General features: G+C 33.3%; 1 protein-coding gene across 1 annotated transcript in view; it reads right to left on the bottom strand.

Annotated features, from left to right (window-relative positions):
• The window catches only part of LOC133322033 (F-actin-uncapping protein LRRC16A), an 85,602-nt gene that overhangs the window by 33,382 nt on the left and 38,434 nt on the right, over positions 1-13,786 (bottom strand). The window contains exon 2 of the mRNA XM_061531101.1: positions 8,365-8,462. Coding sequence (XP_061387085.1) covers positions 8,365-8,462 — 98 coding nt within the window. The remainder of the gene's footprint in view (positions 1-8,364; positions 8,463-13,786) is intronic.

Genomic DNA, 13,786 nt, shown 5'->3' with positions numbered 1-13,786 from the left:
AAAAAAAAACATTTCATCGTTACAATGCAGCTTAGAAAAAACAACAAAACAAACAAAACAAAAACAACAAAAAACGTATACATTTCACATTAAGGGAATGGTGAGAATTTATTAAATAACTATTATTGCCATGTCAAAACAATAAACAATAACAACAAAAAACAAACAAACAACACAATGGCTAATAAACTTAAAGGCTTAAAATAATTCAGGTGTTAAATGACAGACAACAACAGACAGACAAACGTCTATCCTTGTTGGCTGGGTGACACACAAGGGGATACCCGCTTGTAAAAACGCTACACCTAATAAAAACAAAAGCAGGCAGGATATATCCAAGAGAAGGCAATGGAAAGGAGAGAATTCCGGAAAACAAGAAAAACACACACAGAAAACTATCAAATTACCAACGACAACAATTGCCTTAATTAAGTTTTATTTGCGCATAAGTCGTCATGTACACACAACAACAAATTACAAAATCGACTCTAAGTGCGGAGCTCAGCTAGAAACATTGTCGGTGTAGAAGAAAACAAAGAAGACTCCTTTTTTCATTTTACGAAACAAATAATAGTGGATATAATAGCCTCTAACTATTATGAGGATAATATAATGAACATCAAGACAAAATATATTGTAAGGATGCCGTCATTGAAGAAGTAAAGAGGGAATAAAAAAGGCTAAAGCAGAATGACGACAACGTCTGCGATAATCAATAATAAGGGCTAAGACGAAGTAGAAGTTGTTGGAGATACAAAGTAAAATCGAATGGTATTAAAGCTTTAAATTTAATATCCAGATAAAAAAGTACAGAAAAAATAATTCGTATATTATAGAATAGCATTCATATAATCTTGACAATGTCGAAAATTCTTCATTTTATGAATGCAATTCATAAAACTTTAAATACAGCGGATGAAATAAAGAAAGTGTGGAATGCGAAACTAGTCACAATCGGTGAGTGGAATAAATCAAAAATTGTGATTTTTGAGTTAAAGATGCAGAATTCTTCGCTATTGTTGTGAAAAAAATTTTTCAGATTAATATCTCTTACATACTCTGATTGAGAAGTTTTAAAAGTTCCTCTGTCTCTTGTAGGGTGTGAGTCGATTGTTAACTTTTAACACAATTTCGGCAAAATAGATTTTTTATTTATATTGTGATAATAGTTATACAACCCGGAGACTTAAAATATTTAAATAAATATATGACCCGTTTTTCTATAGACAAAATTACTCCCGAGGTATGTCCTACGCAAAGATAGAAAAAATATGTGTTTCAATAAATAAACAGGGCCATTGAAGCGTATACATTGAGATAATAATTATACGACCCGGAGACCAATGGCAACATACAACAACAACAACATATCATTGCAGGACAATGATTATACCCTTCACCACACTGTGGTACAGGGTATTATGTCTTTGTGCATATGTTTGTAACAGGCAAAAATAATCGAGATAGACCCATGGTTCCTTTTGAGAATATACATAGAATCACTTTCTAAGTCGATTTATGCATGTCCGTCCGTTACTGTCTGTCCATGTTAAATTGTAAACAAAGTACAGGTCGCATTTATGATCCGAATTGGATGAAATTTGGCATAGGTCACTTATCAAGGACGAACCCTATTGAAATTGGGAAAAATCGGTTCAGATTTAGATATAGCTCCCATATATATATTTAACCGATTCAATGTAAACGTTTCCTATATATCTTTCGATTTGCACGAAATTTGGTACAGCCTAATCATTTAGGACTAGAAAGATGTCTGCCAAGTTTCGTAAAAATCGGTCCAGATTTAGATATAGCTCCCATATATAGTTTCGTCCGATTTCATGTAAACGTTGCCCCAAGGTCCCTATATATCTACCGATTTGCACGAAATTTGGCATAACGTACAGAATTGAATTAAATGGTGCACCAAAGTCCGTATATATCTTTCGATTTGCACGAAATTTGGTACAGCCTAATCACTTAGGTCTAGAATGATGTCTGCCAAGTTTCGAGAAAATCGGTCCGATTTAGATATAGCTCCCATATATAGTTTCGTCCGATTTAATGTAAATGGTGCCCAAAGTCCCTATATATCTTTCGATTTGCACGAAATTTGGCATAACGTATTGAATTAAGCCTAGAGTGATGTCTGCCAAGTTTCGAGAAAATCGGTCCAGATTTAGATATAGCTCCCATATATAGTTTCGTCCGATTTCATGTAAATGGTGCCCCAAAGTCCCTATATATCTTTCGATTTGCACGAAATTTGGCACAACGTACTGAATTGAGCCTAGAATGATGTCTGCCAACTTTCGAGAAAATCGGTCCAGATTTAGATATAGCTCCCATATATAGTTTCGTACGATTTCATGTAAATGGTGCACCACAGTCCCTATATATCCTTCGATTTGCACGAAATTTGGCATAACGTACTTAATTGAGCCTAGAATGATGTTTGCCAAGTTTCATGAAAATCGGTCCTGATTTAGATATATCTCCCATATATAGTTTCGTCCGATTTCATGTAAATGGTGCCCCAAAGTCCCTATATATTTTTCTATTTGCACGAAATTTGGTACAGCCTAATCATTTAGGTCTAGAATGATGTCTGCCAAGTTTCGTGAAAATCGGTCCAGATTTAGATAGATATAGACCTTTTTATTATAGATTTCATGCTAATTGTCCTCTTTAATATACCCATAGTGGTGAAGGGTATCATATAGTCGGCCCCGTCCGACCTTACTACTTTCCTTACTGGTTTTTTCTATCAAAAAAATCATTCAGAGGACATGCGATTTTTTTCGCTACAGAAACAAATAGTGCCGAGGGACTCAATTCCTTTTTTCTGTAGAGAAGAGGGACGACGAATTTTTTCTATAAAAATGATTTTTTCTATAGACAAAATGATTCCCGAAGGCAAGTCCTAATCACCGATTTTTTCTATAGATAAAAATAGATGCTTGAAAACATACTGAGGTTCAATAAGAAGTTTACATTGTGATAATAGTTATATGACCCGTAGTCCCATTAAAAAATATATTTTCCTAAGTAAAAAGGCAATAATTTTTTTTTTCAAATAAATTGTCATGAGGACTTGCGAATTTCGATGTTGAGAAAAATAATAAGTCAGAGGGACTGCAGTGTTTTTTTCTATAATACACAGAGAGGTGAAGGACATAGATTGTTTTCTAACAAAATATTGTCAGGAGGACATATAACTATAATATACTATGAGAGATGTTACAAACGGAATATAGTGGACGCTAAGAAAAAGTTTGCTCTGTTTATATGACTGCGGAGACCGCGATTTTGAGAGCGCCCTATATGCATGATTTAACAACTTTAGAGGAAGACTATTAATCGACATATTCGCTGTGTGATATTGCCGTGTAAGTACGACAACAAAATCAGTTCAGAAATAATTCCTGAACTGATTGTTCCCATTGAAAAAAATTGTAGTTTTCGAACAGTGGTATCCTGGGAATGTTTTTTCTAAAATAGAAAATCTTATTCACGCCATGTGTTTATTGTGTGTAATAAGGAATCTGTAGCGTATTAGTGATGTCAATACTAATACGCTTAGAGGTTTCTAAGTAACGCCAAATTTATAATGCGTTCCGAAGTTCTTTTTTATATTTAATCAAAATGATACCAAATGATTACTATGAGAAGATTATGTAGAGGTGTTAGAAACGGAATATGGTGGGAGCTAAGAAAAAGTGACAATCGGTGTTTCCGACAGCCTATTGTTTTGCTCATTTTATATGACTGCGGTGACCGCGATTTTAAGAGCGCCCAATATGCATGCTTTAAAAACTTTAGAGGAAGAATATGAATTGGCATACTCGCTAATATTGCCATGTCAGTAAGGCAACATGTTGGTCGAAGTGTCAAGAATATCGCTACCGTCCAGGCCACGCCCACATTATTTTCTGGCGAAATTAGAGTGAGGATCTTGGTATCAAAAATGAAAACCAATGGCCCGTATAGGGCATATGGGCTTTGGAAAAGATGTGTCAATATGATGCATTTGAGTGACGAAGTTAATTTCTTTATCCTTTAACATTATTTTTCGAAAAAAAAAATATTTTAATTTAAAATAACCCTATTAAGCAATAGTTTTATGCTCTGAACGTTTTGCTCCTCGAAATTTAAACTTGGGTTACGTTAATTAAAACTGATAAACCATTAAATAATAAAATGTCGGTTGATGATGATAACTTTTGCAATTGTTAATTAAATTTTCGAAAACTTTTGTTTTTTTTATGGGATCCCATGAATCATGACAAGACGCAGTGACAAACACAGCAAGGCACACACACACATATATCTCAGGATGTGTGTGCTGCTGCTGTTTGCGGTTGTGTGTGTGTACGCGTATTTGTAATATAATATTTATGACAATAAGCTGAAGAAGAAACGAAAGTAATCGTATTTGCTATGAATAAACAATGACATGAATGAATGAACGAACTAATGAAGGCGCTTGACTATGAAAATATTATTTTGCTATTTTTGTAAAACGCAGAAAAAAAAACGGAAGAAAAAAACTTGTAATTTCTTGAGAAAAGCATTTCAACTGTGATGAGAAAGAGGAAACAAGGCGGAAGAGGAATTACAGGCGTAGAAACAAATGAATTAAAGTATGGATGACTGAGTGCAGGAATGAATAAATGTTTGTTTGTATGTTTAGAAGTTGTTGTTTTTGTTTGCGATGACAACACTTTTCGCAGAAAAGTTTTCTTACAACACTTACTGAGTATTATTGTTTGGAAAAACTTAGACCTCCTAACACCACCCACCCATCCATCCATCTCCTCATCATCCAGCAAGTGTTGTTACTTTGGAAAAAAAACAATGAACACAGATTCAACAGAAATCGTTCCTCTTAAGATTTTTCATTTGAAAGTTTTTGTTTGATAGTGGTAACGAACAGGTGGGAGGGGAGGGTGCAGCTAAAGTTTGAAGAAGTTTTTGTCGAACCATTGGAACGAACAAACATAGCCTGAAAATGTTGAAGTAGTTTATCCTGTGATAGGAAGGAATGAAGGACGGACGGAAGGATGTCACACAATCTTCAAGTGTTACAACAGACAATCATTACAAAGCTATTCATTCAGCAAGAAACACAAATATGTTGTACTTTGCAATTGTGCAATATTAGAATGTTTCTCTGTTCGATTTTAAAAATGAGTTGAGATTGGGTTCATTGACTTCGTTGGCATGTTTTTTACATTTCAAAAGAGGTTCTTAAGAAGATTTGAAGATATGGAAAACTATTTAAGAAGTAGTTATCAAAGTGATATTCGGGAAATAGGATAGGAATAATAGCCAGAAGCAGGATATTCTTCAAAGAATATTTTAAAAATATTTTTTTTCACAGGACTAACCGAACTATATGCGTGGATTTCTTAAAGAATATTTTTCAAAGGACTAGTCAATTCTAGGCGTGGATTTTTTAAAGAATATTTTTCAAAGGACTAGTCAATTCTATGCGTGGATTTTTTAAAGAATATTATTCAAAGGACTAGTCAATTCTAGGCGTGGATTTTTTAAAGAATATTTTTCAAAGGACTAGTCAATTCTAGGCGTGAATTTTTTAAAGAATATTTTTCAAAGGACTAGTCAATTCTAGGCGTGGATTTTTTAAAGAATATTTTTCAAGGTCGATTTTTTAAAGAATATTTTTCAAAGACCGATTTTTTAGAGAACATTTTTAAAAGGACTACCCGAGCTATGGGCGTGGTTATTAAAAAAATATTTTTTAGGGACCAACCGAGCTGTAGGCGTGGATTTTTAAAGAATATTTTTCAACGGACCAACCGAGCTATAGGCGTGGATTTTTAAAGAATATTTTTTTAAATGACCATCCGAGCTATAGGCGTGGATTTTTAAAGAATATTTTTCAAAGGACCAACCGAGCTATAGGCGTGGATTTTTAAAGAATATTTTTCAAAGAAGCAGCCGAGCTATAGGCGTGGATTTTTAAAGAATATTTTTCAAAGGACCAACCGAGCTATAGGCGTGGATTTTTAAAGAATATTTTTCAAAGAAGCAGCCGAGCTATAGGTGTGGCTTTTTAAAGAATATTTTTTCAAAGGACCAACCGAGCTGTAGGCGTGGATTTTTAAAGAATATTTTTCAACGGACCAACCGAGCTATAGGCGTGGATTTTTAAAGAATATTTTTTTAAATGACCATCCGAGCTATAGGCGTGGATTTTTAAAGAATATTTTTCAAAGGACCAACCGAGCTATAGGCGTGGATTTTTAAAGAATATTTTTCAAAGAAGCAGCCGAGCTATAGGCGTGGATTTTTAAAGAATATTTTTCAAAGGACCAACCGAGCTATAGGCGTGGATTTTTAAAGAATATTTTTCAAAGGACCAGCCGAGCTATAGGCGTGGATTTTTAAAGAAAGGACCAACCGAGCTATAGGCGTGGATTTTTAAAGAATATTTTTCAAAGAAGCAGCCGAGCTATAGGTGTGGCTTTTTAAAGAATATTTTTTCAAAGGACCAACCGAGCTATATGGCAGGATTTTTTAGGCTATAGAAGCCAGAAGCAGTATATTTTTCCAAGGATTTTTTAAAGAATACTTTTTTCAGAGGATGAGTTATAAGCCTGGAATTTCAAAGATTATTTTTCAAATGACTAGGACTACAGGAGTGGATTTGTTAAAGAATATTTTGCAAAGGACTATCCGATCTATAGGCGTGGATTTTTAATGAATATTTTGCAAAGGACTAGCCGATATTTAGGCGTGGATTTTTTAATGATTATTTTGTAAAGGACTAGACGATATATAGGTGTGGATTTTTCAAAGGACTAACCGATCCTACGCGTGGATTTTTAAATAATATTTTCCAAAGGCCAAGCCGAGCTATAGGCGGGGTTTTTTAGAGACTAATTTTCAAAAGACTAGTCAAGCTATAGGCTTGGATTTTTAAAGGGGAATTTTTTGATACCCAATTCTTAATAAAATCATCTGATATCCATACCCATATCCATTCAAATAATTGCAATCATCATTCGCATTTTCCCGCTGTTTTTGTTGTTTTTACCTTTGTGTGCAATTAGTGAAGGGTGTAAATGTTTATCCATGCAACAATAATTTATCATGTCCATGATTGAGCTGCTGCTTCTGCTGCCACAATACAACACGAAAGAAAAACAATACAAACTTCACACTCCAAAATAAAAATGTTAAGCGAGTTTGAAGAAGAAGTAATGACAGCCATAAAACCACTGGCCATATCACCTTCGCCACCTCCAAAAAATACTCATAACCACACACTCGACTAGCATAATCATCATCATCATGAGCCATCATGCAACCAACTGTAAAATGGAAAATAGAATCATCAACATCACATAGTTCATCAAATGTTTTTTATTTTTGGTTTAATATTTGTTGCTGTTGTTGTTGCTTTGTTTATTGACGATGATTATTCGCATCCAAACACACTGGCCACAAATGTTGTTCGCAAAGTGGAAATTTGGTTAAAATTAATTGATTGAACATTAGTTGTGCATTTAACACGCCATCAATGTTAGCCAGAGCAGCCAGCACTGCAAGTCTGCAAAACATGTAGCTGACTGCTAGTCTGCCACTGGTGCTGCTGCGCGCCATATGTATTGAAGGCATAGCATTATACTTGGAGATGAGCTTTCAATAGCAAATTGTTTTTGGCCTTTTCGTTTCTTCGATGCACTCAATCAAATTGTAATTTGATGAAATGCCTGAGATAAGATTTTTTTTAACGCCAAGCGATTTTATATTTTGATAAGAAAATTTATTGGTATAGAAAAAAATAAAATCGGATAGTGGACAACAGCTCTATTATATGTGAAATCGTGGAGGGAATAGAAATATCTGTATAAAACTTCTATAATATAAAGTGTAACGAAAACTTCACTGGAAGAACATCGAAAATGCCCTGTATATATATGAAGAGTGAAAGTGGTATTCTATAGTAAAGGATATAACATCTGCGTCATAAATGAACTCCATACATATATATGCTATACTTTTATAAGGACTGAAAACCTCAAAGGATGATTTAAAGAATATTTTTCTAAGGGCTAGCCGATAAAAAGCGTGGATTTTTAAATAATATTTTTCAAAGGACTATACATGAAGTGTGAAAGTGTTCCATAGTTATTTTAGGATTGAAAATCACAAAGGACTTGTTTTGCTTAAAAAGACTATCAAATAAATTTTCCATAATGTGGTTGTGACTTCTGAATGGAGCGTGTAGGAATATGAACTCTTAAATACCTCTCATATTTGCAGCATTTTATTAAACTGTCCAATTCATTTGAACTCCAATAGAAATTTAAAAATTTTATTTCATAAACTTACCAAAACTCGATTCTCTGTTTTATCATTTTTTGTTTCCAGCTTGACCATATATTTGACCAGAATTTTTGTGTGACGGCCCAAAATGGATTTGACGCTCTCTGTAAAGAAGAAAAAAAAACAGAGAAATTAAAAAATTGTATTCAAAACTTTAATCAACGTAAAATTTTGAAATACTTTGCACATTTTATGACACAAAAACTCAATTAGACGTGACGAGATTAAATTCAAATTTGTGCTCATTCGTGTTTGTTTTCATTTTAGAATTTCAGAGTTTAAATGAATAACATCCGATATTATGACAGATCATCCATCGTCACCATCATAATGATGCACTTACTTGTCTGGGGTGGAAGGAAATTGATATGGTGACTAAGAGGAGAATATTTTCCAAAAGACTTGTCGAGTTATGGCCGTGGATTATTTAAAAGATTTTTTTCAAAGGACTAGTCGAGCTATAGGAGTGGATTTTTAAGGGATATTTTTAAAGGACTACTCGAGCTATAGGCGTGGATTATATCGGGAGATTTTTAAAGATTTTGCAGAGATATTGTCGAGGATTATTTAAAGGATATTTTTCAAAGGACTAGCGGACTAAATGCATGGATTATTTAAAGGATATTTTTCAAAGGACTAGAGGACTAAAGGCGTGAATTATTTAAGATTTTTTCAAAATTGTTGTTGATATAATATTTGATTAAAGAATGTCTCTACAAAATTTCGAGTGAAAATCTCAAACTTTAAACGCGTTTTTCTCTAAACATTTTTTTGCGAATGGCGGGCACGATAACTCAAAAACATATAATCTAATCGGTTCCAAATTTTGCAACGTTTCTCTGGGAGTGTATAGCTCTCGTATGAACTAGGATAAAGCCAATCGGTGAAGATCTTCCTTATTTTTTTACTTGGTTTTTGGTAAAAAATCGGCGATTTTCCAAAAATATTTTTTCGAAGGTCCACCATTTTGTTAATTTTAGAGCGAAGTCAATAATCCTAGTTCATACGAGAGCCAGACATGTACTCTTTCGAACACCGTTGGAATTTTCGGATTCCGATGTTCCAGTGAGGAGTTATCATGCCCGCCATCAAAAATAAGGACTTTTCTTTAATTACAAAAAACAACAACAAAAGAATAAAAAAAAGTTTTTGTAAATTATTTTTCTTCTCTTTTAAATCTTCAATTATATATGTGCAAAGTTACAAACCTTAGCAAGCATTTGTATTCATTTACCAGCCCATTGAAAATCTTGAAAAATTAAAATCGAGAATGTGGGGGGGGGGGGGGGGGTTCCCTTAAAGGATATTTTTCTCAGGACTATTTAAGTCCAATCGTGAATGATTTAAAGGATGATTTTTCAAAGGACAAGCAGATATATAGTCGAGGATTATTTAAATAATATTTTTCAAAGGACTAGCCGAGCTTTAGGAGGAGGGATGGTCCGTGTGACGAATTTGTAGGTTTTCGACTGTCAAGAAGGTGTAAACGTCAAAAACGTCATATACTTGTATAAAATGTAATTAATGTAGTAAACGTCATATTATCACTATATACAATTACTTTCAAGAATATATATTATTTAAACCATATATCTGACTATTCCTTACTAGAACTGATAAAAAATTCTAAACTTTTTGAAGAAGAAAATTTTGAAATTTGATATGGATTTGAGAAATAATACGCAATTTCCAAATTGATTAATGGAAATATCTATTTTGTCAAAAGCCAAATGGTTTTGGGTGGGTTTAAAGTATGATTTTTCAAAGGACAATCAGATATATAGTCGAGGATTATTTAAAGGACATTTTTAAAAGACTTGCCGAGCTATAGGCGGGGTTTAATTTAAATAATATTTTTCAAAGGACTAGCCGAGCTATAGGCGTGGATTAATTTAAAGAATATTTTTCAAAGGACTAGCTAACTACAGGCTTCGATTATTTAAAAGATATTTTAAGGACTAGCGAACTACCGGCGTGGGTGATTTAAAGGTGTTATTTTTTAAGCACTAGCCGAGTTATATGCGTGGACTTTATAACGAATACTTTTCAAAGGACTAGAGAGCTGTAGGCGTGGGTGATTTAAATGACTTTTTTAAGGACAATCCGAGCTATAGGTGTGAACTTTTTTTTAAAGGGCTGGCCGTGGAATTTTTAATGTTTTTTTTGCAAAATAGTCAGGCTGAATCCCAGTTTGTTGTTTTATAAAAAAAGAACTATTTATTAGTGGGGAATATATGGCATTGTTAGCCGAGGGGTAAGGCAGGGAAGACTATAGTTTCGGATCTCGCCACTGATCCTCATCAGTTCCCTTAGTTTTTGTTGGGACATTCTCCCCAGAAGCTATTTATTGCTTCTTTACAAAAAAGCCTTTCATACCCAAATGTCTCTTGTACCAAAGCGAAGTACTTAGATGCCCAACGAAATAAACGGCATGAGAAATTTGTTGGTGCCTCACTTCGAGGTTAACAAAGCATTTACAAACAATACAATACTTTTCCCATTTTTTAAGGACTGACTGAAGAGTTTTTAAGGTATATTTTTAAGAAACTAGTCATGGGGTTTTGAATGAATGCTTTTCAAAGGACAAGGATGGCAAAAGGTTTGGGGTTTTAGTGTATATGCCTCAAATAATTTGCTGGAATTTTTAAATTATATATTTCAAAGAACTTCAAGGATTTTATTTAAAAAATATTTTTAAAGGAGATTTTAAAGTATATTTTTCAAAGAAATATCTCTGGCACAATCGCAGATTTTTTATTAATTATTGTCATTTTACCCTTCACCACACTTTGGTACGGGGTATTAGGTCTTTATGTATATGTTTGTAACAGATCCACCAAATTGCCAATATTTGTCCGGCTGAAACAAAATGTTTCACAGCGTATTGGAATTGGAGCAGATTTTTAAAATGATTCCTTTTAATATTTTCCAATTTTGCCATAAACAAATCAGTTTAATTCTCTTTGTTACCCCCATGATAATACATATCGAAAATATTGAAATGAAATCAAATGGAATTCATAAGTAACAAATAATTCGCAATATGACATTAAGTAGGGTAAGAAATACAAGAAAACAAAAAAGCAAAGAATGACTGCTGGTGTCACCATCGCCAGTTGGATAGGAAGCAGCATTATGTCATCGATCAAATATTAACAGAAATATGCATGTATATCACAAACCAAGTAAAAAATTTCCTCATAAAAAAAACACACATATTTGCCAATTTGTGTGGCAAGCAAATAACAGCAATGAACAAAATCGAACAAAAATTGAATTATGCCAATGAATAAAAAAAAATAACTCAGGGATAGATGGCTGTAAATAATTTCGATCACAGGAATGTATGTGGGGTTGTGTATAGAAGTAAGCAAATTTTACAACTTGTATCCATTTCAATCGCTTGAAATGATATAATATTTCGCGTATATATTCTGTAAATGCCAATTATTTTTGCCAAATGATGATGAAACGTGATTTGTACACTAATTGCCTAAAATTTCCTTGGGAATACTTTTTTTTAACCTACTAACTGACAATTAGACATTTAGCATTTGGGTCCTGGCTATGCTAGTAGTGTTGTGATATGCAAATAGTAAATTAAAGAAAAAATTATTATAACTTTCCCGAGTTTTTTTTTATGTAATTTATAAAAAGTGGTTTCTATGGGAGGGCTCACGATTTTCTCTTTTAGAAAAATAAGAGCACGAGTTAAAACATTCAAAAAAGAGTAAGTGTTTACTCTAATAGTGAAATCGACTGGAAATATAAAATTGATTTTTGCCGATTTGTGTGTTCGTTTGTGTGTCTAGAGTAGCAAACGGTTTTTCATTTTGTTGTACTGATCTGGTCATATAAGAAATTTACTTTATTCAATAATAAAAGTCATTTGGTTATTTAAAATTTCCCAAGAGGTCAAAATGACCGTTTTTAGGCAATATAGGCATAGCGCATATAATACGGGGAATGAAAGAGGGGGGAAGCAGCTACTATGATTAATAAACGTAGTTCTATGTGGTACAAAAAGTCACCAAATTTTAAAAAGCTTGGTCATAATATACACAATTGTTTTTGTACTTGACATTGAAAAACGGTCAAAATGACCGACTTCGGCAATTTAGTGTTAAGTAATAACACTAGTGATTATAATTTCAACATTTATTCTAATACCTAAACGAATACTGTTTGTATATTTTCATCTTGTTTACTAAAACAAAACGTTTACATAGCAACTGAGAATAATTTTGATGTGGCCCAAAATATTGAAGAAAAAGACGTCAATACATCATATTTTTATACTTAGGCTTAGGCTCGTTTCAGAAAATTTGGAGTCGATTTAGCAATGTCCGCCCGTCTGTCTGACCAGCTGGTGCGAACGACAACTCTCAAAGAGAATAATTGATTTCATCCAAACTTTGCACATCTTAATATTTCTTCCAAACTTTGTTCAAGTTCGAAGATGGAGAAAATGGTCCAAAGTTTGCAAAAAAATATTTTTATAATATCATGCGAGCGGACTATCCGTTTTGAACCAAACATGTACAAGCTATTATATTTACCAACCCTAGATCAAGTCCGAAGATGATACCCAATATTAGGCGAATGGAAACTGAATTGAAACAAACTTTATACAACCTATTATATTTACCAAGCCTATATTAAGTTGGAAGATGGGATCCATTGGTCCACTCCTTCTGCCACCTCCCCCACAAAGGGTCAAAATTTTCAATATTTATAAATTCAATATCAGACGAATGGAATGTCCGATTTAAACCAAACTTTGCACAACATATTATCTTTATCAAGCCTGAATCAAATCCGAAGATGGAACCCATTGGTCCACTCCTTTGGTACCTCCCCCATAAAGGGTCATTATTTTTAAACTTGTAAATTTAATTCGATGTGAATTGAATCATCGATTTCATTCAATCCGAAATTTTATACTTTTTTATTTAATTAATAATTTTGAAATTTGTGACAATTGCTGGGGAGAAGATGGACCTATATTGCAGATAATTACACAAAAGTTTAGTATAAATATTAAGGTCTGTCATGTTTAACCAAATTAACTACAAATTTCAGCATTTCTGACCTAACAAAAAGTAACATATTTGGTACCATTTAGTACTTTTTGTTTCAATAATTAAGAATTCCCTAAACTACCCCAATTCTACATTCCAACAGTAATTTTAATTCGAAAATTCTGATGCCTAGCTCTATCCGTTCACACAAAATCATATTGTACTCCATATCTCATTTTTTTTTTCAACTTATAGGTTAGGTGCCAAATTTAGTGTCAATTATTACTTTTCGTACGAATAAATACGAATTTCCAAAGCAGTCTTTACAAATCAATCCTACACTTCATTCATTCTAGGTTTCCTGAACTATTCCATTACCCAAAATCCAAATTGTACTAAATTTAGTA

The sequence above is a fragment of the Musca vetustissima genome, unplaced genomic scaffold, assembly GCF_032173495.1.
Source record: "Musca vetustissima isolate MV318-11 ecotype Yass unplaced genomic scaffold, APGP_CSIRO_Mvet_v1 utg33717, whole genome shotgun sequence".
NCBI classification, from domain to species: Eukaryota; Metazoa; Arthropoda; class Insecta; order Diptera; family Muscidae; genus Musca; species Musca vetustissima.
This window is presented reverse-complemented; position numbering and strand designations above follow the sequence as displayed.